The sequence below is a fragment of the Aquarana catesbeiana genome, linkage group LG03, assembly GCF_042186555.1.
Source record: "Aquarana catesbeiana isolate 2022-GZ linkage group LG03, ASM4218655v1, whole genome shotgun sequence".
In the NCBI taxonomy this organism is placed as follows: Eukaryota; Metazoa; Chordata; class Amphibia; order Anura; family Ranidae; genus Aquarana; species Aquarana catesbeiana.
This window is the reverse complement of record NC_133326.1, coordinates 377,817,476-377,844,716: the sequence shown is the minus strand read 5'-3', so window position 1 is coordinate 377,844,716 and position 27,241 is coordinate 377,817,476. Positions and strand designations below refer to the sequence as shown.

General features: G+C 41.6%; 1 protein-coding gene across 1 annotated transcript in view; it reads left to right on the top strand.

Annotated features, from left to right (window-relative positions):
* Positions 1-1,597: 1,597 nt before the first annotated feature.
* Positions 1,598-27,241, top strand: part of HSPA4 (heat shock protein family A (Hsp70) member 4) — a 94,023-nt gene continuing 68,379 nt past the window's right edge. Inside the window, exon 1 of the mRNA XM_073620654.1 lies at positions 1,598-1,864. Within this exon, the coding sequence (XP_073476755.1) occupies positions 1,758-1,864 (107 nt within the window). The 5' untranslated portion in view covers positions 1,598-1,757. The remainder of the gene's footprint in view (positions 1,865-27,241) is intronic.

Genomic DNA, 27,241 nt, shown 5'->3' with positions numbered 1-27,241 from the left:
TCACTGCCATTGGCTGGGATACCCCATATACCTATAACCTGACCTTGGGTTGCCCTTCTCACATCTAGTACCACCAAGTACCCGGCCACCTAGTGGTAAAAGAGAAAAGTGCAACAAGGCCAAACTTAGGGAGAAATCAATGGATTTCTATCAATCAACCAGGATAACTACTCCTGGCAAGTATATTTGTGAGGAGCTCCATGCCTAAGGGTCCTTTCACACTGGAGCGGTTTGCAGGCGCTATTATGCTAATAATAGCGCCTGCAAACCAACCCGAAAGTGCCGCTGCCTTCATTCCAGTGTGAAAGCCCCGAGGGCTTTCACACTGGAGCGATGCGATGGCAAGATGGTAAAAAAAGTCCTGCTAGCAGAATTTTCGGAGCGGTGAAGCAGTGGAGTGTATACCGCTCCTTCACCGCTCCTGCCCATTGAAATCAATGGGACGGCGCGGCTATACCACCGGCAAAGCGCCTCTGCAGAGGCAATTTGCGGTGGTTTTTAACCATTTCTCGGCCGCTAGCAGGGGGGTAAAACCGCCCCTGCTAGCGGCCCCATACCGACGGTAAGGTGCCACTTACAATAGCGGCGCTTTACCGCCGACGCCCGCCCCGTGTGAAAGGGCCCTAAGCTACAGGTGACTCACCTTCACTTCCTGTCACGGCAGGAAGTGACAGGAGTGATGGGTAATCTCCCCACATTTTTTTTAACAGGGATCTTTTATTTTTAACAAATACTGTCCACACTTTTATTCAAGGAAGGGCTAAAACTCCTGATAAGTTTTTTTTTTTAATACTGCTTGCGCCCCAAATTACTAGTAAGCATACCTCCCAACATTTTGAGATGGGAATGAGGGACACCGACTAGCAAATGTATGTAGGCATAGGACACACCCCCTTAAAGGAGAATTAACCAAAAAAAGGTTAATTAAACCCACAAGTGTTTTTTTTTTACCACTACTATTTCTTTATATTGGCTTTTAAAACTTACAAATGCAGCAATTTAGAAATTGGATGAAAGGTTTAGCACTGGGAAACACTATTTCAAAGCTAAAAAGTGCATTTTATATACAACTATATAGGTCAAAATCAGGGACAGATGAGGAGGAATGAGAGACAGAGGGCCATTGCTCCAAATCAGGGACAGTTGGGAACTATGAGTAAGGGATATGAGAAAAAAACTCCCCTCTGTTGGCCAGAAATAACACTGTATCCTTCCCACTCTATTTTGGCTGGCGTTAGACTTTATCACAAAGACAATTAAAAACCAGCAGAGCCATCTTCATTAGAGAACACCGTTTATTTATAGCGCATCTAACGTCAGGCCTAGAGGGGGGAGACAGACCATCCTCCCCTACATTGCAGTATCCGTAGCAACTGCATCAACGTACGTATGACGCAGCCCTCAGCGGCGTGGCCCCACCCCCTCCCCTTGAAAGGGAAATCGCAACGTGAGGAGGGAATTCGTCACCTAACGCCCTCCTCCTTGCTCTGGTGATGCGCTAACCCCTTCACCCTTTTCATTGGCCAGACGCAGGCGCAGGGAGTAGCGGATTGGCCCTGTAAACCTGAGGCTATGACGTTTCCATTTATCGCGAGATTCTCCGGCGCTTGCCTCTTGCTTTTCCTCCTCCTGTGACAGCGAGATCTTTCGAGATCTTCCAGGGTTTCCATTCATCTCCCCGTGCAGGAGTGTAGTGCGGCTGCTCTGCCGTCTTCCCCTCCCCGTGTTGTGAGCTACCGGTGTCCCCAGCTGCAGTCATGTCTGTGGTGGGCTTCGACCTGGGCTTCCAGAGCTGCTACGTCGCGGTGGCGAGAGCCGGAGGGATCGAGACTGTGGCCAATGAGTACAGCGACCGCAGTACCCCGTGAGTAGAGCCGGCGCCGCCATGCTGCCTGCTCCTTGTCATTGCCTCTTCTCGTGTGTGAGGGGAGGTGTGCATGAGGCAAAGCACCCCACTATGGCAGGCTTCCTACCTTCTCCTCATCACATCTAATCCCCTAGACATTCATTATATACGATATCTTTTATTCTACATCCACATTGCCTCATCCCCACCATAGGCTTTCATTCATGTATGGGAGGGAAGCTCAGTGACTCAGGGTTACTTCTCCCCTGCTTAACAAATGGCAGATAAAACACAAAAATGAAAGTACTATTAAACCCAAAAATGTATTCTATTGTAGCTTACCAGTCTTTACATGTGGTGGCTACGTTCGTTTTCTTTTTTTTTTTTTTTTTTTTTTTTTTTTTTTTTTATTTCTTTGTGTTTTTTTTTTTTTTTTTTTCCCCACCTTTTTGTTTTCTGGCCTGTAACACACCTGTATTAGTGAGACACAAATCTGGAGGAATGAGCACAGGAGGCACAGCGGCCTTGTCAGTCTGGGGGGAAGGGGAGTGTTAAATGTATTAGATTTACAGCCACTAACAAATTGAAGCTAATCTCCCAGCTCACACGTTTTGACCATTTCGGCAATGGAAGTCTTTATCCTCTTAATAACCAGGCCTTTTTTTTTTTTTTTTTTTTGCAGTTTGGCACTGCGCTACTTCAGCCGCGGATGATTCGATACGGCACTGCGTCGCGTTAACTGTCAATTACGCGGTCGTGCGACGTTGTACCCAAACAAAATTGAGGACGACCCCCCACAAATGGAGCTTTCTTTTGGTGGTATTTGATCACCACTGCGTTTTTTTAATATTTTGCGCTATAAACAAAAAAGGCAACACTTTTGAAGGGGGGAAAAATTTTTTTTTTTTTTTTTTACTTTCTGCTATAAAACGTTTCCACAGAAAAAAAGTAAAACAAATGTATTTGTCAGTTTAGGCCAATATGTATTCTTAGGTAATAAGGAAAGCCGGCAAAACTGTAATCCTTGAAGTGTCTTTTTTTTTTTTTTTTGGTACATCAGAGTGACAATTATCTGACGCGTTTCGGCAATAGCCTTAGTCGTAGCTAGTTTGATCCCGCCGTAAATTAAATTCCCCCTCCCTTTTTTTTTTTTTTTTTCCTTTTTCTTTTGATCCTGCCATTAATCTTGACTTTACATTTTGTTGCTACCAAAAGTATTTTTTATTTTAACATTTTTCCCTTCTTTTAAGGAATATATTTCTCCCTTGGAGTAATAAGGTCCTAATATCTCATGTAGCATTTTTTCCACACGCTTCTTTTTGGCTCAACAAAATAACTTTTTATATTGCCTTTCTTTCCCCTCTCTCTTTTCATGCTGGCTAAAAAACAGGTGTAGTCACTAACCACTTGAATAATTGGTGGTATCAATCAAATATATACATTTTCTGTGACACTAACCTGATAGGCCAATTTTGTAGAGATGGAGTTTGTGTGTGTGTGTGTGTGTGTGTGTATATATATATATATGTATGTATATATATATATATATATATATATATATATATATATATATATATATATATATATATATATATATATATATATTATTAATTTTTTTTTTTTGCCATATCTGTCTCAAACTTGCTACGACTAAGGCTATTGCCAAAATGCGTCAAATTTATTGTCACTCTGATGTACCAATAAACACTTCAAGGATTACAGTTTTGCCGATTCTCCTTATTACTGTTGCATTGGAGTGTTTTGGGACACATCGAGCCTCGGCACCTGTGAGCGGACCTGGTGTATGGATTGAGTTGTCCCTGCAGAGAGCGCTGTGACCTTTTCTTCTTTTCCATGCTCAATATGTATTCTGCTACATATTTAAAAAAATAACCAATAACCGTATATTGATTAGAGCTGCGACTTTATTTTACTTATTTTTTTTATTTATTTTTTTTTTTTCTTAGAGGATAGATCACGATTCTCGCAGCGTAACATGATCTTTCACATTAAAACAAAAAAACAATTATGCTAACTTTACTGTTTTTATTTTTTTTTTTCTTTGTCTATTGAAGTGTATTTTCCAAAAGATTGCAAGACCGCTGGGCAAATACAGTGTGACAAAATTTTGCAGCAATTGCCATTTTATTTCCTAGGGTGTGTGTATGTATATGTGTATGTATGTATGTGTGTATATGTATATATATATATATATATATATAATATATATTATAATTTTTTTTTTTTTTTTAAGCAAAAAATATTGATTTTAACTTGAAGTGTCAGAGAAAGATTTAGACTTTAAGTGGTTAAACTTGCTGCATTTACAGGTTGTTTAAAACTTGGCAGACTGCCTGCATTATTTATTTACACAGAAGTTCTATCCCTTTGATCAAAGATGGAAGTTAGTTACAATGTTTCAAGTTCTAAACTTGGCAGACTGCCTGATGCTTTCTTTTGACAGCTGAGTGAGCAGATAATCTCTCCACTTCTTTATATGAAAGAATTGGCAAACTCAGCAGGACAGAGGGGGTCAGAGGGGGTGAATCAAGATCATGATTTTTTTAACGATTAATTGTGCAGCTCTAATATTGATTTGCTCAAAAGTTATTGCGTCTACAAAATGGGGGATAGATTTATGGCACCAGTGACATTATTACAGTAATCAGTGCTAAAAATATGCACCGTTATTGTACTAATGACACTGGCAGGGAAGGGGTTAACATCAGGGGTGATCAAGGGGTTAAATGTGTTCCCTGCAGGTGTGTACTAACTGTATGGGTGACTGGAGAAACACACAGATCCGTCTTCCTGCTTGGCAGAAAGACAGGATCTGTGTAATCTACCTTGTCAAAACGGAGCAGTATGACGGCGGCTGGTGGGCAAGCAGTTAAAGGGGTTGCAAACCCTCGCGCTTTTTCACCTTAATGCTTTAAGGTGAAAAACCTTCTGTAGTACAGCAGCCCCCCCTTTTATTTACCTGACCCCGATCGTTCCAGCTGCTGTTTCGGGTCCTCATTGGCTAGATTGATAGCACTGGGAGCCATTGGCTGCTGTCAATCAAATCCAGTGACATGGGGCTGAGTCCTGCTGTCTGTGTCAATGGATGCAGCAGCAGGATTCAGGAGAGTGCCCCCTTGGAATGCAGGTCTCCGCAGGGGCACTCGAGAATAGGAGGAGCCAGGAGCGCCATTGAGGGACCCCAGAAGAGGATTGGAGCCGCTGTATGCAAAACCCTTGCACAGAGGAGGTAAGTATACAATGTTTAAAAAAAAAAAAAAAAAAAAAAATATGAACCTTTACAACCCCTTTAACTGACGATTGCACGGTCATGCAACGCTGTACCCGAACAAAGTTTAGGTCATATTATTTTTTTTTCATGCAACTAGTGCTTTCTTTTGGTGGTATTTGATCACCACTGGGGTTTTTTCTTTTTTGCAGTATAAACGAAAAAAAGTCAATACATTTTTATAGCAGAGAGTAAATGATATCTGTTTTAAAAAAAAAAAAAAAAAATTCTTCATAAATCTTGGCTAAAATGTATCCCGATACATTTTTTTGCTAAAAAAAAGTTATTGGGAAAAGTGGCTTCCACCCCAGGCAAGGATGATTCCGCAATTCTGGCAAAACCAAGGATTCCAATTTTACCGAGAAGACCGCCATCTCACAGGATTAGGGTTACTTGGTATTCCCTGGATCTAAAATGCAGCCCTTGCATTTGGGTGCACAATGCACTTTAAAGAGACTGTCAGCTTAGTAATTTAGGGCAAAGTGACTGTCTTTGCAACCCCTCCACTGATGCTCACCTTGCTAGTTCTTCCTGCCAAGCTTCTCCATAGCAGATGGCAATAATACCCAGTTATGGTGGAGGATGTGACCAATTGCTAGGCCTCAGCACTGTCACATAAAGATAAGAGCGAATATCACCACTACCCTAGAGTCAGATACCAGTTGACCATGGGGATTTTAGTGCTACAACAGGGAAAGGAGTACTGGACGATGGCAAGGTAAGTATCAGGTCAAGGAGGCCTCTTTGCACACGCAGTCATTTTGCCTGAGCACAGAGCAGGAAGAATAACATGTTTTATAGTTTTAAAGGAGGGGGAACAAACGTTTACTATCACCTAAAGCTCTAGCAGAGCAAACTTGCAGGAATTCTGTATGTATGTCATGTTAGTTCAATTCTTTTCATTCAGGAACCCAGACATAACTTTTTTAAACTTTAGGTTTAGGGTTCACACTTATGGATGCAAAGAGATATCATTTTGCCCCATTACAAATCATTACTAAGACCTCATCTGGAATACGCTGTTCAGATTTTGGCACCAGTTCTCAAAAAGGATATCGGGGAACTGGAAAAAGTGCAGAGAAGGGCAACCAAACTGATGAGAGGCATGGAGGAGCTCAGCTATGAGGAAAGATTAGAGGAACTGAATTTATTCCCTCTTGAGAAGAGGAGATTAAGGGGGGATATGATTAACCTGTATAAATATATAAGGGGTCCATATAGTGAACTTGGTGTTGAGTTATTCACTTTATGGTCAACACTGAGGACAAGGGGGCACTCTTTACGTCTAGAGGAAGAGATTTCATTTCCAAATACGGAAAGGTTTCTTCACAGTAAGATGTGAAATAGACTCCCTCCAGAGGGTGTTCATTCCTAAATGTACATAATATAACTGGGTACTAACATTTTAGATCAAGTTGATCCAGGGAAAATCCTATTGCCTCTCGGGGGGATCAGGAAGTATTTTTTTTTCCCCCCTGCTGTAGCAGATTGGATCCTGCTTTTCTTGTTTTTTTTTCGCCTTCCTCTGGATCAGCTGTGGGTATGGGATTGTGTGTGTGTGTGTGTGTGTGTGTGTGTGTGTGTGTGTGGTTTTTTTTTTTTCCCCAAACTAACTATGATGCGGGTTTCCCCCTCATCCAATTCGCATGACAGGAGACTGTGACTGGTTCACACATCTCCTGGCTGGCTGCGGAGCAGATTGCACAACTGTCCTGTGCGTCTTTGGCTCCGTTTCAGATTTGCATTCAGGCAAAAATTCGGGCCTCATTCTTCCCTGCAATGGATAACAGGGGCGCACCGGACCCCTGCTGTGAGCCACATCCAAATCAGTGTAAACCAGCCTTACAAACTAATGGTATCAATACTTTTATCCCTGCCTTAAAGCAGGAATCCTTTATATTTAAAAGGTTTACTTCAAATGATGAAATCTTCATTTTTTGAAGATTTGAACAACAGAAATAGCATTATTTATTTATTTATTTTTAATATTGCAGTGCCCTAGTAACTGATACAAGACTTGAGTCACAAAGCTGGCACACCAGGATTAGAATCCTTCTTCTTTTCACAGGTGACAGTTATTTTCAATGGCGCTCAATAAGGTGAGTGCTTTACCACTTGCCGACCACTATACGCCGATATATACGTCAGCGCGGTGGGCAAGTGGGTGTACCTGTACGTCCTCTTTAAGAGGCGGGATTAGCAGGCACGCGCTGTGTACAGCGGGACCGGCGGACTTTGTCTCCTGGCGATCATGTCAGGGAGCCGCAGAACGGGGAGATGCCTATATAAACAAGGCATTTCCCCGTTCTGCCTTGTGTCATGACAGAGATCACTGCTCCCTGTCATCGGGAGCAGTGAGCGCTGTCATGTGAGTTGAAGCCCATCCCTCCATAGTTAGAATCACTCCCTAGGACACACTTAACCCCTTTATCGCCCCCTAGTGGTTAACCCCTTCCCTGCCAGTGTAATTTACACAGTAATCGGTGCATTTTTATAGCCGCAATTGCTAATATAAAATAATAAAAAATGCCATAAAACTATTTTGTAGACGCTATAACTTTTGCACAAACCAATCAATATACGCTTCTTGTGTGGGGTTTTTTTCCCCAAAAATATGTAGAATATATATCGACCTAAACTGAGGGGACAATTTTTTATTTTATATATATATATATATATATATATATATATATATATATATATTTTTTTTGGGGGGATATTTATTATAGTAAAAATTATTGCTTGGTGTGTTTTTTTTTTTTTTTTTGTGCAAAAAATAAAAACTGCAGAGGTGATCAAATACCACCATCAGTTGAAGCGAAGCATTCTCGAATCGCAAAAAGTGCTCTGGTCAGGAAGGGGGTAAAATCTTCCGGGGCTGAAGCTGTTAAAATAGCTGAGCACACCCTGATGTACAGAGGGCTCAGCAATCTCTTACTTGGCCTTCTATATGTGCCTTTTTTCCTTGTTTAGGAATAGTTTACTATGACTGTTTGGACTCAGATTCCAAGAGAAAAAAGACTCATCATTCCTTTATATTGAAAACTACAGCTCTGCTCTAGTGAATGCTAAACCTGCCTGAACTGTTAGGCCCCTTTCACACGGGACGGATCCGTGTTGATCCGCCCCGTGTTTATCCGCTGCTCAGCGGGGATCGCTCCGTTTTCCCCAGCTGAGCAGGCAGATGACAGGGCGGGACCCGCACACTGTGCAGGGACCGCCCTGTCAGATCTCCGCTCTCCCCTATGGGGGATCGGAGGAACACGGACCGTCTGTCCGTGTTCCTCCGATCCGCTCTGCAGACGGATAGAAAAATAGGATTTTCTTCCGTCCGCAGAATCGGACGAGAGCGGAGCCGGACAACATCGGGTGTTGGCGGATGTACATCCGCTGACACCCGCTATCCCATAGGGATGCATGTATGCCCGTATTTCATCCGAAAACGGATGGATGAAATACGGACATACTGTCCGCATGTGTGAAAGGGGCCTAAAATACTTGTTTTGTTTGTGTTAAAAAAAAAAAAAACTGAAATGATAGAGTAGATTCAGTAATAAACATGTAATAGGAGTAGCAGTGTAATTGTGTTATGCTTAGCCCATTCAGGACTACCTGTTCCATTGTGGTGCATAAGTGTGCCTTATGTTGCACCACTACAGACCTGAAATTGGAACTGTGCTATTCTTTCTAACACATCACATTGCACGGTGATGTGATATTTATTGTAATGCAGTTTCATCTGGATGCTATTCAAACTGAATGGCACTGCGGTCTGTGATAAACATTGTACTAGGGCTACAACTAACGATTATTTTAATAATCAATTAGTTGGCCGATTGTTTCAATTGAAAAAAGTTTGGTATATAATATGTAAAGTTTAAAAAAAGACAATTTATTCTTGAAAAGCTGTATGCATGGTAAATAGGAATAACAGAGAAAATGAGAGAATATATTGGACTCTGAGTTCAAATTTTTTTATTCAAAAAAACAAAGTAAAAATACTGTTCTGTATGTGTTCTATATTTTGCAGATTTTCAGACAATTTTTTTGGCCAGCATAAGACATTTAGTAGCAGCAGCATGCTTTATCACTTGTCACGATGAGGTTAAAAAAAAAACTAAAACTAGCCCTACGTAGTTTAAAAACAGAAATCGGTACTATAAGAGGTTAATTTATACTGTGAAACAGTGAAAGCAAGAATATACCGTATTTATCGGCGTATAACACACTATTCCCCCCCGAAAATAGGGGGCAAATCACAGGTGTGTTATACGCCAATAGTGTACCTCAGAGGGGGACGAGCGCTGCCGAAATTCACTGAGCTGTCATCTCATCATGTTTACTCGGCTTTCACATCACACACAGTCCCGCATCCGCCACAGGCATTGGACCAGTGTTCTGTCTCACAGGAGCTGGTCCAATGCTGATGGCGGAGGCATGTATGTGTTGCTGACTGAGAGCCGAGTAAACAGAAGAAGACTGCTAGGTGATTTCTTGCACTGCATTGATGAGAGATGGTGAGGCTGCAGATCGGCATTGATGGCAGATGGGCGCTGAGCATTATTTTGCTTCAAAGTGGTCTATTTGGAAAAAAAAAATTCCTGAAACTTCCCTCCTAAATTGAGAGTGTGTGTTATACGCCGATAAATACAGTATATAATAAATATACCCAGAAGTAGGATATACAGAGTGTAACGAGCCCCTTGCTCGCTCGGTTCTACTCTCCCGACACTCCTCTGCAGCTATTGAATCAGATTGCAACGTCTGATGGTTCAGTCATTCGATGCTCCGGGATTAGAACTACAGCTCTGTGCTGTTCTAACCCAGTTGTGATAGCTCAGAACAAACACCAGGCAGGCTGTATGTTAGTTCAAACAGGAATCTATATTTATTGACAGGAATATAGTCTTATTTATACAATAAAAGAGGAGGTGCAGACCTCCTGCTCATATGACTCTAACAATACAGCTGTAACCTAATTAACCTAATTAACATGAGCTAATTAACTAATCCCTTTAGACAGCCTAGATGACTCCGACATGTCCTTTAGGCCAGACTGGCCGTCTTGTAGTTCAGAACATCCAATCAACATTCTCACAATAGTTAATTAACACAAACAACAATGGGGATCTAATGACTCTTAGATCCCATACTAGAGACTTATTTACAATACACATTTTAGCAGACAACAGACAGACAGGTGCTGGAATTTACATCAGCATCTCCTAACAGTATCTGTCCCAGCATTCTGAATCTGCCACTATTCCAATATGGCAAATCCAGGGTCCCCAGAGTCTGTGTGTCCTGGGGGACCAGGACCCGAATCCACAGTAGTACCACCTCAAGGGTCCCCAGGCATACAGCTCACAAAGAGCACCGTTCCCCCAAATGCCAGGGCCCACGATCGATCGGCAAGAGGCTAGCATACAGTCCCCTCCAAAAGTCTCTCTCCCGGCTAGGTCTGTCACACAGAGTATTTTTAACTGGGAGTCAGAACTGAAGCTACATGAAGGGGGTGGGGGGGTGTATATAAATCTTGTACATTAGAGTAGTACTAAAGGCTGAGACATTTGCATGGTTATAATCTTTCAAATATAATGCATCATGCTGGTAAATTTGTACTTTAAATTGGAGGTGCACCAAATGGACATTTTGGTACCGAACATGTAGGATGCACTTAGCTGAAAATGACAGTTTTTTTTTTTTTAATATATTTTTATATATAATTGTATTCGACTTTTTAATTGATATCGTCAATTCAAATTAATATGAGTTTATTGTTGGCACCTTTTTTTTAGTGCAAGAAAAACGCAGTCTCTAACCATCTCTTATATCATGTCTGCAATCTCTTGCTTAAACTCAAATACATTGCTAATAGTATTAGCAAAATTTCCATTTGGTGCACCTGTAGCAGACATGATGCAGGAGGCGGTCAGAGGTAGCAGACATGATGCAGGAGGCGGTCAGACACTGCAGACATGATGCAGGAGATCAATGCAGCCTCTCCAGTGTCTGGTAGTGCGATCTCTCGAAGCTGGATTTGAATCGCCGGGCAGCTGCTGTAACAAAGACCCGCCTCCTAGACCTGCCATGCGTCGCTCTGATTTAATTTTCAGCGTTACAGCGGCCATCTGTCGATTCAAATCCAGCTCCGTGACATAGCGTAAAAACTCTGCTCTACATGACTCTCACATGGAGGGGAGGACTCTGACAGGGGCATGCCAGGGTGACAAATATGTGGTACCTGGGGCGGACCGCTCGCTCCTTGGTTCCATTATCTGCACCTCTTTCTGCCGCTTGCCGAAAACACCATTTTCGGTAGCCGAAATTTTGGTGCACCTCTACATTGTAATGCCTTATATTGCCTCCAGCTTCTCTGGGCCATCTTCCCCGCACAGAGCCATTAAAGTGATTTGTAAACATTGGATTATTATATATATATATATTTTTATTTATTTACCAAACATGTTATGCTTACCTGCTCTGATCAGTGGTTTGCACAGAGCAGCCCTGATCCTCTTCTTCCGGGGTCCCCGCCAGCGCTTTTGCGCTTCCCCTGCTTTCAGAGCCCCTTTTCACCTATGGTTCATATACTTATTATGGTGCAAGATCACTGTACATTATATATGCCCCTATAGCAAGCCACAAGGTATAGTATAGAGTGCCCCTATAGCAAGGTAAAAATAATTTCTGCCTTTAGAATGGGTTCCTTCTCCTTCCCTGGACTACATGTCCCATAAGGCATTGCTTCTCACATATTCGTAAGTTTTCAGGCACTTACTGGCGTGCATGGATGGTGTACTGAGCTTTATGTGTGCTGCACTGTCTTCTGACATGTATGAATGATGTACTGAGCTGTAAAAGTGTTGCACTGTATTTTCTGATATGTAAACAAATCGTGCATTCTGTATGCAGGCCAACTATTTGGCTTACCAACTAATTGATTATGGAAATAGTTGACAACTATTTTCGAAATCGATTAAGTTGATTCAGCCCTACATTGTAATACATTTGTGCTCAGTGCTGGGTGCCTGGTAATCTGCACATATTAGCCGTTGCACATATATTGCCATCCATTAGTTGCCTCATTCCCCTTGAGTTACATAATACTCTGCTGCAGTAAAGAACAAATGGATTTGTATTGTCACAATTGTTGCTCCTTTTTAGTTTTTAAAGTGTATCTGAACCCAAAAACTGTATATATTGCAACTACCAATCCTTCCTTCATTATGGTGTGTGTGTGTGTGTGTGTGTGTGTGTGTGTGTGTGTGTTTTTTGTTTTTTTTTTTTTTTTTTGTTTTTTTTTTCTTCTTATCATTTATTTTCATCTGGTGATCTCACCAGTAACATATTTCTGTCTAATGGTCTCTCTATGGAGGAGCAGCTTGCCACCCCTGGAAAGCAGCATTGTCAACTTGTAGAAAGGGTAGTGTTGGATGGACTTTACTAACAAGTAATGAGTTTACATACTGTATATGTATAAACTGACCATTGTAAGCACCCTGTCAGTGGTAAATGGTTTAGTCAACCCTCTATCTGCCACTTTTGCTGGACCGTTCTGTTAAAGCAGTACTAAAGTCACTACACCTATCAGAAGTTGTCAAAGGGTCCCTCGCTGGCATCTTCATTGGCCAGCATGGGACCACCTAACTCCTAGACATGTGTAGGAGTTGGGTCATCCCAGTACACATTCCCACAAGCACAGTTTATTATCCTACTAAAGACTGTGCATAGGTGTATTTTTATTGCAGAGGAGAGAACGCATTAAAGCAGCCCCTTCATTTGAATGGACTGCCTGATTCACCCAAATGAGTGCATACACTGTTTTTGTAATGCAGTACACAATGCATTGTGGTTTATTGCAATGCAGATATGTTGGTTAAGCATAAATGGCAATGCAGCACACCAACAGGCAGCAGTAGGTCACTAATGGCAACCAATATCTTTCTCCAATGACTGGTTTCCCATGTGTGTTTTGCAGAGCAAATCATCTCCCACTGTCATATGTCTACAATGCTTTGCCAACTGCAGCAATCCCTTCTATTGTGTATTAAGACTAGCAATGATGGCCTCTGTTTCTCTCATGACGTGTACTATCAGTGTGTACAATGTGCACTTACTTATCTGTACCCAGACAGGGCTGGACAAATCCCAAGAGCTGAGTAATGAAGCTGCAGTTGGCAGGTTAGGTGTTGTATAGTTCTTGAACACACCTTTCTTTCCCTGTTTCTTAAAATCAGTTCCAGGTCTTGTTTCCTAACACTCATAACACAATATAACTTCAGTAAAACCTAAGATTCCCTGAAACACAAATTAAAATATTGCATAGCATGCTATGGCATGTTAAGGTTTATTTAATTGCCATTAACATCCAGTAGTCAAGTAGTTTTAAAAGCCGACTCCAAGCATTTTTTTCCTTTTCAACCCCCCCCCCCCTTCTTTCCACTCTAACCTCTTTAGGGCTGCAACTAACGATTATTTTCATAATCGATTAGTTGGCCGATTTATTGTTTCGATTAATTGGTTAATAAGCTTAAAACAAAAAAAAGTGTGGTGTATAATTTAGTTAATATGTAAAGGGTTTTTTTTTTGTTTTTTTTTTAAAAAAAGGCAATTTATTCTTAAATATCTCTATGCAGTGGTAAATATAAATAATTATATGGTTAGGGAGCAAAATATATAATCCACTCTGAGAATAACAGACAGAAGAGATATACTATTAGGAGATGTACTGTATATACTATTAGAGGAGAGATATGCTATTGGAGGATATATACTATTAAAGGGTGAATCTGGTAAATATCATCAGACTCAGAGATCAAATTTTTTTTATTTAAAAAAACAATGTCTTCCTTCAAACAAAAAAAATGGCATTTTAAGAACGTTAGTTTGATTTTCTAATCGTTAGTGGGGTCAAATTGACATTCATTTTCAACCATGGTGACAATTTTGAAATGATAGAAAATTTCTTGGTCAAAGGAATTTTTAGACAGTGTATGTGGTTTTCCTTCATTTTAAAAACAGAATGTTAAAAGCAAATGAAAATTTCAAACGTTCTTTCATTCAGCAAATGTACAAAGATTTTCCGTCTGAATATTCTTGTCTGAAAATTGTTCCATGTTGCCAGCATAAGGCTCAGTACACACTAGGGCTGCAACTAACGATTATTTTCATAATCGATTAGTTGGTCGATTATTGTTTCGATTAATCGATTAATCGGTTAATAACCTTAAAAAAAAAAAAAAGTGTGGTGTATAATTTAGTTAATATGTTAAGTTTAAAAAAAAAAGCAATTTATTCTTAAATATCTCTATGCAGTGGTAAATATAAACAACCAACTATATGGTTAGGGAGCAAAATATTGAATCCACTCTGAGAATAACAGACAGAAGAGTATATACACTATTAGAGGAGATATACTGTATACACGATTAGAAGAGAAATACCGTTTTTTGGCCAATTTGTTGTTGGGCAGATTAAAAAATACAAATTGCTGCAAAAACGCATTACATGCTTTTTTGCAGCTTCTCCACTAAAGTATATTGAACCAAAAAAGCACCGTTTTGCGTTAAAAAAAAAGTCATTGACCCTTTCTAAATACGCAGCGGCTGAAAAAAAGCATAGATGTGAACGTGTCCCATAGAAAACCATGTTAAATGAACTGTAGTGTGTTTCTGCAAAAAGCACCAAAAAACACAAAGATGTGAACCAGGTCTAAGACGTTTAGTAACATAATGGGGTTAAAAAAACTAAAATGAGCCCTTTATAGTACAAAAAAAGCAAATAATTGCTACTGTAAGGGGTTCATTTTTTTTTTACTGTAGAATGGTGAAAGTAATATTTACAGTAGCGATTATTTGCTTTTTTTGTACTATAAAGGACTAATTTTATTATTTTTAACCCCATTATGTTACTGGCCAATTAATCGATTATGAAAATAGTAATCGATTAATTTCACAATCGATTAGTTGTCGATTAATCGATTAGTTGTTTCAGCCCTAGTACACACCTATGCAGTTTGCTTTTGATCTGTTTCTGCAGTGCTTTTTGCTGTGCATTTTGATTTTTGCACATGTGATTTTGCTGCGATTTGCGTTTTTTACATTTTTTTTTTTTTTTTTTTGGCCAACTTGTTGGGCAGATTAAAAAACACAAATTTCTGCAAAAGCGCATTACATGCTTTTCTGCAGCTTCTCCATTGAAGTATATTGAACCAAAAAAGCACCGTTTTGCGTTATAAAAAAAAAAAAAAAAAAGTCCCTGACCCTTTCCAAATACGCAGCGGCTAAAAAAAAAAAAGCATAGATTTGAATGCGTCCCATAGGAAACCATGAACTGTAGTGCAACCAGGTCTAAGACGTTTAGTAACATAACGGGGTTAAAAAAAAAAACTAAAATTAGCCCTTTATAGTACAATAAAAGCAGATAATCACTACTGTAAGGGGTTCATTTTTTTTTTTTTTTTTTTTTACTGTAGAACTGTGAAAGTAATATTCACAGTAGTGATTATTTGCTCTTTTTGTACTATAAAGGGCTCATTTTAGTTTTTCTTAACCCCATTATGTTACTGGCCGATTAATCGATTATGAAAACAGTAATAAATTTCATAATCGTTTCGTTGTCGAATAATCGATTAGTTGTTTCAGCCCTAAACCTCTTCTTCTAGGTGTTAAAGGAGCAGTCCAGCCTGAGCTCATTTGGCCTATGGGTCCTGTGACCTGTTTCCAGCAGCGAGCAGTCTGAAGTCTGCTGACGTCACACAGATCAGTCCAGGCACTGTGTCATCCCGACTCTGGAAGTCCTGGATCCGCCAGGTGCCTGGACTGATGGCTGTCTCAGCGAGTTGCTGAGACAGCCGCTCCCCGCTCCTCCACAGCTCAGCCCTCCAATGAGCGTGGAGGAGCAGAGCTGGAGATGCTGGCTGACAGTCAGCAGCTCTCCTCTTGGAGTTGTGAGAACCGAGGCATCGGCGATGTTTGTTTGGCTTGGTTCTCAGTGCAGATGCTGCATCCACCTAGGTAAGTATAATGGGGGGGACCCCAAACCCATACTTCTCCTTTAAGCTTTACTTACCATGTAAAGATATTTATACTCGCTTAAGTTTCCAGATCCCATGCTGACAGTTTCCGCCTGGGGGGGGGGGGCGGCAACTAGACCTGTGCCACGTTTTAACCTAGGGATTGACCGATTTTATATATAATTTTTTTTTTTTTCATGCCGATACAATACTGATATTTCAACCACCTCTCAGGCCGAAGCTCATATGTACATTAAAAAAAAAAAAATATTGCTGTCACAAGAAATGTAAACTTCCCTCGTGACAGGTACTCCTTTATGGGAGGATCAGGGGTCTATTGGACCCCAAACCCCTCCCCTGCACGTAAAAGTATTCAAAATGTCAAGATCAGTGTTTTTTGAATGCTTTCTATTTTTTACAACTGGTGCCTTTTTAAGATGGCCGTAATCAGATCTAGATACTAGATCAGAGATTAGCAAAGCATCGGCTTTGTTTGGGTCTTCGGCAGCCGGATTGTGGCTCAGGTCTCCTCCTGGTGGGATGGGAGAGCTTGAGTGAGCAGTAGGAGGTTTGTGTGTCGTGGTTTCCCCTCCCCACCCCCTGCTGCTTGTAATAACAGCTAAGCCACAAAAAGGCCAACCATCCACTCTAAAGAACAGTACTGGGCTGATGCCTGCAGCTGCAAGCGTCACCCCGGTACAACCCCTTGAAGCAATATCGGTAAGTCTTTTGTGACCGATGCTTCAAAAAAGTGAATGTAGGCTGCACCGTTAATCGGTCGATCCCAATTTTAACCCTCAGCCGTTGGTCCCCCTTTATGTCCCTCAGTCTGATGTCTGTCATCTACTCGATCCTAGGAAAACCACTCCACGGCCAGTCAATGGAAAATTTCCACGTTGCACAGGCAATGGTATAGACACCTGGAACAAGAACCCATCTAGGAAATAAACAGGAAGGAGACAGACCCTCATCTGTCTAGGATCATTCTTCTTTCCCCTAACAACAGGTACTGCTGGTTGTGCACATACATGGGAACAGCAATGTCTTCTCTTGGCCTGCAATTACTGTGTACAGGCTTTATACTATTTACACACACACACCTGTCATCCCAGTTACAAGAATATGCAGGAATCTGGTGTATGCTTGTAAGCCTGCATTCACACCAATGCAGTTTTAGTGCTTTTTTGCATTTTGCAGGTTTGCACTACAGTCCATGTTTTCCTATGGAACACATTTTGTAGTGCAAATCTGCAAAATGTAAAAAGCACTAAAACTGCATAGGTGTGAATCCCAGCCTAAATGCCCATGTGAAGACCTTTTTTGCACCTGATGATTTGGCCAGTAACGCTTCCTGTCCTAAGATAACAACAACCCTGCACTTTAGTGTGTCTATTACCCTAAAACAGTCAGAAAGCCAAAACACCCCTCCCTCTCCATCTCCATAACATAGTAGTAATGTGTTCTATAGTTCAGAGGAAACATTGGCAAGGCTGCTTATACTGCTCGAGACAAGACTACAGAGTGCGAAGGGCGGAACTGGTTTTCTGGAAAAATCAACAGCTATTTTATGAACTTACTGAGCAAGTATAACTACACATTTTCATTGCGAAAAAGTACTCCCTATTATGTTGTGTGTGTGTGTTTGTTTTTTTTTTTTTTTTTTAATAAAAGCAGCTGTCTGCAATACTCGCCCAAACTCTGGTAAGTGCTTACCCCTACAGGCTCGCCAATCCATCAATACTGCTGGATAGTCATTATCACTATAGTGTACATGCAATGTCCAGTCTGTTATGTTAGGTCATGGGTAGGCAACCTTTTGAGTACAGTGTGCTGAAAAATGTTTTTAAAGAAATTGAGCGTGCTGATTATAACAAAAAATGTTAACTCGACACTAAATCGCAAAGGATTTTTTTTATAAAGTTAATGCTGTAAATTACTTGAGTAATAGTGACTAACATCCTGCACTCTCATGTCTTAGATTAGCCCCAATTCATGCACCTTCACACCTATACTCCCTGCAAATCTGCTCCACCACTGTACCACCCTGCTCTTCTGTCCCACCACTGTAAACCCCCTGCTTATCTGCGCCAAAAATGTACACCCTTTCTCATCTGCCCCACCACTGTATCTCCCTGCACATCTGCTCCACTGCTGTACCCCCATGCGTTTCTGTCTCACCGCTGAACTACCTTCTCCTTTGTCCTAACACAGAATCCATCTGCCCCACCACTGTAACCCCCTGCTCTTCTGCCCCACCACTGTAACCCCCTGCTCTTCTGCCCCACCACTGTAACCCCCTGCTCTTCTGCCCCACCACTGTAACCCCCTGCTCTTCTGCCCCACCACTGTAACCCCCTGCTCTTCTGCCCCACCAACACGCCTCCTTTCTCCTCTGCCTCACCTCCTAAACCTCTGCTCATCTGACCCACTAATGCACCTCGCTTTCACTTCTGTCCCATCACTGACCCCCCGCCCCCCCTGCTCATCTGTCCCATCACATCACTGTGCTTCTGTCTCACCGCTGAACCCCCTTTTCATCTCTCCCACCACTGTACTCCTGCTGCCCCACCACTGCACCCCACTGCTCTTCTGCCCCACCACTGTAACCCCCTGCACATCTGTCCCATGATGTACCTCCTTTCTCCTCTGCCCTGCCACTGTACCCCCTGCTCTTCTGCCCCACTAGTGTAACCCACTTATCTGTTCCACCACTATAACCCCCTTCTCACCTGGTCCATCACTGAACCCCCCCCCCCCTGCTCCTCTGTCCTACCACCACTTTAACCCTTTACTCATATGCCCCATCACTGTAACCCCCTGTACATATGCCCCACTACTGAACCCCCCTGCTCTTCTGTTCCACCGCTGTACCCTCTTCTCATCTATGATCTGTGATATGCAGAGTGGTGAAAAGAAGCAGAGAGAAGACACATCTACCTGTCCTGGCACACTCATCCTGCTGATCCAACTCTCGCATCCAGCCCACATGCTTGTATGGGATGTATGTGATGTCACACACAAGCATTTGGAATAGATGCGCAATGATGAGCTCAGGTCGGGCATTTTCTGAAAGCAGTGGGTCTGTGTGCAAGATTGGGGCCCCCGCAGCTGAGACAAAGTGCGGTGCCGAGCGCCGCAGTAAAATTGGGTGTGATTTATTTATTTTATTCATTTATTTTTTTTTCATTGCGATGAATACTGGCAGGGGCTTAAAGCGACAAAGTGCAGGGGTTCATCAGTAAATGTCTCAAAATTCAGGGCTTGTGTGCAGGTGATGTAGAGGTTGGTGGTAGTAGATGATGCAGAGCTGAGGGGTCAGTAGTAAGAGAGAGATAGATATATGCATATTTCAAGAGGCTTCCCAGAAGCTCAACAGTAATTGCACAAACTCTCACCTGATTGGGGTTTTCAAAAATTACAGTAAAATCCCTTCTTTCTGAGATTGGTAATTGCAAACGAGAATCATCTTCCTCCAGATGGTGGACGGGACTGTGATTGGCCACTGCCAAAGCCAATCAGTCCTCCTCCTGGAAACAGGGACCGCCCCCTAGCAGAACTGCACCCAATCTATACCCCATCACAACGACCGCACGACGATCGCAGCTACAACAAAGTTAGATAACAATCAATATTTCCCATTGTTTACAATGTGTGGGGGGGCTTAGTGCAGGTGCGGCATGAGGAATTGTGAAATATATATATCTATAATCTCTCCCCCCAAAGTGAGTACACCCCTCACATTTTTGTAAATATTTTATTATCTTTTCATGTGACAACACTGAAGAAATGGCACTTTGCTACAATGTAAAGTAGTGAGTGTACAGCTTGTATAATAGTGTAAATTTGCTGTCCCCTCAGAATAACTCCACACAGCCGTTAATGTCTAAACCGCTGGCAACAAAATTGAGTACGCCCCTAAGTGAAAATGTTCAATTGAAACTCCATGACGACATCACAGGGCTGGTGGATGTTGGAAACCTTGTGCTCCTCCATCTTCCGTTGGAGGGTGCCCCACAGATCCTCAATAGGGTTTAGGTCTGGAGACAAGCTTGGTCAGTCCATCACCTTTATCCTCAGCTTCTTTAGCAAGACAGTGGTCGCCTTGGAGTTGTGTTTGGGGTCGTTATGTTGGAATACTGCCCTGCGGCCCAGTCTCCGAAGGGAGGGGATCATGCTTTGCTTCAGTATGTCACAGTGCATGTTGGCATTCGTGGTTCCCTCAATGAACTGTAGCTCCCTAGTGTCTGCAACACTCATGTGGCCCCAGACCATGACACTCCCACCACCATGCTTGCCTGTAGGCAAGACACACTTGTCTTTGTACTCCTCACCTGGTTGTCACCACACATGCTTGATACTATCTGAACCACATATGTTTATCTTGGTCTCATCGAACCACAGGACATGGTTCCAGTAATCCATGTCCTTAGTCTGCTTGTCTTCAGCAAACTGTTTGCAGGCTTTCTTGTGCAACATCTTTAGAAGAGGCTTCCTTCTGGGATGACAGCCATGCAGACCTATTTGATGCAGTGTGTGGTGTATGGTCTAAGCACTGACAGGCTGACCCGCCACCCCTTTTAAACTCTGCAGCAATGCTGGCAACACTCATACGTCTATTTCCCAAAGACAGCCTCTGGATATGATGCTGAGCACATGCACTCAACTTCTTTGGTCGACCATGGCGAGGCCTGTTTTGAGTGGAACATGTCCTGTTAAACCGCTGTATGGTCTTGGCCACTGTGCTGCAGCTCAGTTTCAGGGTCTTGACAATCTTGTTATAGCCTAGGCCATCTTTATGTAGAGCAACAATTCTTTTTTTTTTTCAGATCCTCAGAGAGTTCTTTGCCATGAGGTGCCATGTTGAACTTCCAGTGACCAGTATGAGAGAGTGAGAGCGATAACGCCAAATTTAACACACCTGCTCCCCATTCACACCTGAGACCTTGTAACACTAACGAGTCACATGACATCGGGGGGTGAAAATGGGTAATTGGGCCCAATTGGTGGCTGTGTTGAGTTATTTTGAGGGGACAGCAAATTTACACTGTTATACAAGCTGTACACTCACTACTTTACATTGTAGCAAAGTGTAATTTTGTTCCATGTTGTCACATGAAAAGATATAATGGTTACAAAAATGTGAGGGGTGTACTCACTTTTGTGAGATTCTGTATAACTGTACTATATTCAACTTTGATCGTGAATTTAAAGTGGGGTTCCACTCAAATTTTTAACTTAATCTTACCCCCTTCAGTTAATTGCATAGATGTTCAAATGCCACATGAAAAAATTTTTATCGCTGTAATTACCTTTTTATATTGTACTTTATTGTGGCACTTCCTGTCTCTCCTTCCATGGGAGTAGGCGTGTTTATTGCCTTTCCCCGGCGCCGCACGGTCTCCTGGGAGCTTAGTGTCGGGCTTCCCAAGATTCAGTGTGGAAACAATGATCATGCGCGTGAACAAGCTGTGAATGAACAGCATTCACTGCATTCCGGAAATCAATGCTTGTGGGCTTCACATACCCACAAGCAAGATGGAAACAGCCAGCATCACATTTTTTAAGTTATTCTTCAGTACGAAAACAGAGGCGGAAATATTACACCCAAACTGTGAGTATGATTTTGGGATTAGCAAAGTGTCTCAAAAGAAAAAAAAAAAATTTGGTTGCCGGACTCCCGCTTTAAACTAATGTGAGTTTGTCGGCCATTATTGGCACCTTTAGTGCAACAAAAATATATCCCTTTAAATTTTATGTATGTCTTCACACTGGCTCGTCATGCTTCCGTTGTGTTGCTTGCTGCGTTTTTGGTCAGTTAAAAAAAAAAAAAAACGCACCAAAAAAACCACCTCCCTGTAGAAATGCATTAAAAAAAAAAAACAAGAATGCACCCATGTGTTATGTTTTTGATGCAGTTTTTGAGTCACATGACCTATGAAAAATGCACAGTAACATCGTGGCAAATTCGTATGCGTTTTCTGTGCCATTATGAACACATTTTTCTGTATCAGCAAAATGCCAAAAACACAATTTTCGACTGATGTTTTGGTTCATCTCTAAACAAAATAAATCGGTATCCCACATGTAGAGAGGGAGAAATATTAAAGCGGTTGTATACCCTCAAAAAAAAATTTAAAAAGAGGGAAAAAAAAAAAAACCTTGTAAGGCAAAGGCATAATGAGCTATTATGCACCTTAGAATGAGGTCCCTGTATCGGAGGCTGGTCCATGACGAGGGCTGTGAGTGGCCGGAGCCGCGATTCTTCCCGGCAAGGTCCGGCAGAGCCGGGCATTCACAGCGCTTGCGTCGCTGATGTCAGCGGCTGCATGCAAAGTGAATATCTCCTAAACGTACAGGTTTAGGAGATATTAATTTTACCTAAAGGTAAGCCTTATTGTAGGCTTACCTGTAGGTAAAAAATGGGTATACAACCACTTTAAGTCAAAAGGCCTAAATACACAGGACACATCACACCAACCCTACTGTAATTGAGTGAGATTATCTTTTACCAGTAAATTGATGAAACAATCTTGTCTACACTTGTCTGTTACAGTGTGCCAGTAATGTCAGGTGCTGTGACAGCTGTAATGAATGTATTGGACATTACAGCATTTCTCTACATTATGATTATTTTCCAGCTGCAGGTGAAGGAAAGGCATTAAAGTGGTTGTAAAGGCAGAAGGTTTTTTTTTAATCTTAATGCATTGTATGCATTAAGATGAAAACTCTTCTGTGTGCAGCAGCCTCCTCATACTTACCTGAGCTCCATCTCGATTCAGGGAGACACTAAGCTGTCCGGGACATTGGCTGAGACAGCTCCTGCTGCTGTCAATCAAAATCAGTGAGCCAATGCGGAGAAAGAGGGGCCGGGTCACGGCTCCGTGTCTGAATGGACACAGAGCTGCGGCTTTGTTCGGGTGCCCCCATAGCTAGCTGCTTGCTGTGGGGCCATTTAACAGGAGGGAGGGACCTGAGAAGAGGAGGATCTGGGTTGCTCTGAGGAAAACTATTCCACAGACCAAGTATGACATGTTTGTTATTTAAAAAAAAAAAAAAAAAAAACTTTATTATCATTTTAAAACAAATTTAATTGTTATGGAGCCCACACTTGGCTAACAAAAGATCCTCTATTTAGACATCCATTCATATGGACCTGCTTTACTAGGGTTCTGTGGAACCGTAACAACTAGGCGATGAAAAGCTGGCCACACACAAAGCAAATTTTGGACGGTTCTTAATTAACCTGCCAAAATTCGTTCCTGCCCAACATCTCTTGATTGAAAAATCAAAGGAGTTAGTCAGAAAACTATCAGCTGAACAGGTCCTGTATCCAAACAGATGCAGTCATGTTCTATTATTTCCACAGCCAGTGGGGTTGGCTATCAAAATAGAATGTACGCAGTGGGCTATTCACACTGTATAGCGTGGATGGTGGAATCTAAGATTTATAAAGGCTGTATGAGAAAAATCTCTGTATGGGCAGTTTAACCCCTTCCCGCCGAGCGTACGCAGATGAGCGCACTCGGCTTTCCGGGGTTATACCGGGATAATGCCTGCAGCTGCAGGCATTATCACAGTACTGTCTTTTAGAGCCGGCGATTGGCTATCCAGATATAACAACCGATGCGGCTAACATCGGACTCCCGATGCCTCCATAAAGAGTACCTGTCACCACAAAGAGTACCTGTCACCACCTATTACTGTCACAAGGGATGTTTACATTCCTTGTGACAGCAATAAAAGTGATCAAAAAAAAATGTTTTTTTTTTTAAAACACAATAAATATAAAATTAAAACAAATAAGAAATTTTTTTTAAAGTGCCCCCGTCCCTGCGAGCTCGCGCAGCAAAGAAAATGCATACAGAAGTCGCGCCCGCATATGTAAACGGTGTTCAAATCACACGTGAGGTATAGCCACCATCGTCAGAGTGAGAGCAATAATTCTAGCACTAGACCTCCACTAACTCTAACCTGGTAACAGTAAAAAAAAAATTAAAGCGTCGCCTATGGAGATTTTTAGGTACCGTAGTTTGTCGCCATTCCACGAGTGCATGCAATAATAAAGCGTGACATGTTTGGTATCTATTTACTCGGCGTAACATCATCTTTCACATTATACAAAAAAATTGGGGTAACTTTTTACTGTTTGTTTTTTTTTTTTAAAATTCGTGAAAGTGTCCCTTTTCCCAAAAAGTTGCGTTTAAAACACCGCTGCACCAATACCGTGTGACATAAAATATTGCAACAATCGCCATCTTATTCTCTAGATTCTCTGCTAAAAAAATATATACAACGTTTAGGGTCTCTAATAATTTTCTAGCAAAAAATACGGATTTTAACTTGTAAACATCAAATTTCAAAAATAGGCTTAGTCATGAAAGGGTTAAGGGACATTCTACTACTGACTGCTAGCGTATCACTGACGACTAATAAGTCTGCAGTGCACTGCTGTTTTCATTGTCTGCCTTTCTTTTCTGGTCATTATTTGTTTTATTTTATTACTGTAAATTTTTTTTTTTTTTTTTTTTTTTTTTTTTTGAGCCATTAGCAAATATGCCAAGTATGCCACATTACTTATTCTTTTATTTATATATTTTATTCCAGCCTATTTACACTAGTATACCAGGAGCCTTGGCTATAATAAGGGTTTTCTGAGACCTGAAATCTATTTCAAGGATTCGTCCATGCTAGACAGGTTGAAAGGCTGTAGATGGTATTGCATTCCAGACAAATGCAGCATTTGTTGCTGCATATTGCCCAAAAGCTAGCAGGAGGTGTAATAGTATGTTACATATTTACCTTTTGTCAACACAAGCTACAATGTCTTCTAAAGGATTTGTATGTGCAAACAAATTTTGGCTTTTGTAAGCCATTTAATGGCATCGATAAAGCAGGCGGGAAATGTAAAAGGTCAGTTTTTCCATAAATAATCTAGTCAAATTCTTTGCAGCCATAAATGTTAAAGCCCTACTCCAGATAAAACAAACTTTTTTTTTTTTTTTTTTTTTTTTTTTTTTAAATTCTAAGCCAACAACACTCGCCCTAAGGTCCCTTTCCATTGCTGGGCTCATGTAAGGAACAGTTACTCAAGCACCACCATGGTGCCCCCAAGACCATCGGTCCCACACTGTCCCCTTGTGATATCGTCAGTCCTTTTCTCTCTCCTGAAGACTGCTGGAAGCCACCATACAGGAAGAGTCCATGACACACAGGCCGTTGCGTGGGCAACCAAAGGAGCAACCTGAGCAGGAAGTAAACAAGAGGGAAAGACTCAAGGATGCGAGAGTGGCTCAGTGTCTGTGTCTCTAATGCAATAAAATACTTGCCTGCCTGTTCGCAATCCCTTGTAGAATGTACAATGTGCTGGGGTTGCGCAGCTCTTTTTACCTTGTGGCACACTGCACTGTTCATGTGTCTGATGCCATCCCGTGCTGGCCAGTCAAAACGTATGAAGACCTGGAGGAATCTAGGGAGAAGATGCGTTCATTCGGGTTATGTCACTGCTGTGATTGTCACAGCAGTCACATGATTAGAAAGCTCCCTATCGCAAGTATGCATCAGCTTTCCAGTCCCCACTGGTAACTGCTGGTAGTGCGCAGGGTGCGAACATTCAGCACAGAAAGTGTTAAAGCCCACCCTCCAAGTGGCCACATATATGCGTACCATCAGCGAGAAGGGGTTAAAAGGACTGTCTGCTGCTTTGTTCCTCTGCTATCGGCATGAATCGCTTTTCCTGAGACCAAGAGAAAAATTGTGATAGAAGAGGAACCTCCAGCTTGGTTCCTGTGTGCTTTCTGAATTGACGTGTGTCTATTCCCTCCTATCTTATTTGAGCCTGTGTGTACAGGCAGATTGTAAACAATGGGCTGCATTTTTTTAGTTCTATTTAGAAGCTTGAAAAAAGTTTGGACGTGCACAATTTTTTTTTTTTTTTTTTTTTTTTCTTTCTGATGCAATGCCCAATGCATCACCTTGCATAGCCGTGAGCTACAGCACACGTGCGTCAAATGTGAGGTTATGCAATGCACTGGAGAAGTATGAATAGGCCCTAGGGTCTGTCTCACCCCTTCTTTTTTTTTTTTTTTTTTTTTTTTTCCATTTCATGATTATACAAGCTCAGTTGATAAACTTGTGTATATTAATGTAATTCAATATAATGTAAAGATACTTGGGTTACTAAGGTTTTCAATGTTGATAAGGTACATGCTTGAAATCTTTTAGGGAGAACACATTAGGTTCCTATGGCAGTTGGTATTGTGCTTGGTCCTAGTTTCCTGAAACAACAATAATATAATTCTAAAAAAATGATCTAGCACCAACAGTTTGCGCAGCAGTTTACAATATAATGGAGCACAGTTCTCTGGAGAAGGAATAGGAGGGCCCCGCTCCTGGAACTTACAATTTAAGGGGGGGGGGGTGCTAAAAAAGGTAAATGGATGCCAAGTACAGTGTTTGTGTTTTTTTTTTTTTGGGGGGGGGGTTAGGATTTCCTGAATAAATTTTATTTTTTTTCAAGGATAGCCTAAAGATGAACAGGGTAGGAGCTGGCCGGTCATACTGGGGTTGGGAGTTCCAGAGGATGGGAGAGGTTATGGAAAAGTCCTGGAGGAAAGCATGGGAAGAGGGAACCAGAGAGCAAGGTGTCTGGGAGGACCGGAGAGGAAAATTTGAGCGATATCTCTCTCTAGATGAGGTTGGTTATGTAGCTGGGTGCTTTATTGCGTTTTAGTACTTTTTTTATTTCAGCTGTATAAAAAATAAAAAAAATATGTGAACCCTTTTGGAATGATATGGATTTCTGCACAAATTGGTCATAAAATGTGATCTGATCTTCATCTATGTCACAGCAATAGACAATCACAGTCTGCTTAAACTAATAACACACAGAATTAAATGTTACCATGTTTTTATTGAACACACCATGTAAACATTCACAGTGCAGGTGGAAAAAGTATGTGAACCCTTGGATTTAATAACTGGTTGAACCTCCTTTGGCAGCAATAACTTCAACCAAACGTTTCCTGTAGTTGCAGACGTGCACAACGGTCAGGAGTAATTCTTGACCGAATTCCTCTTTACAGAACTGTTT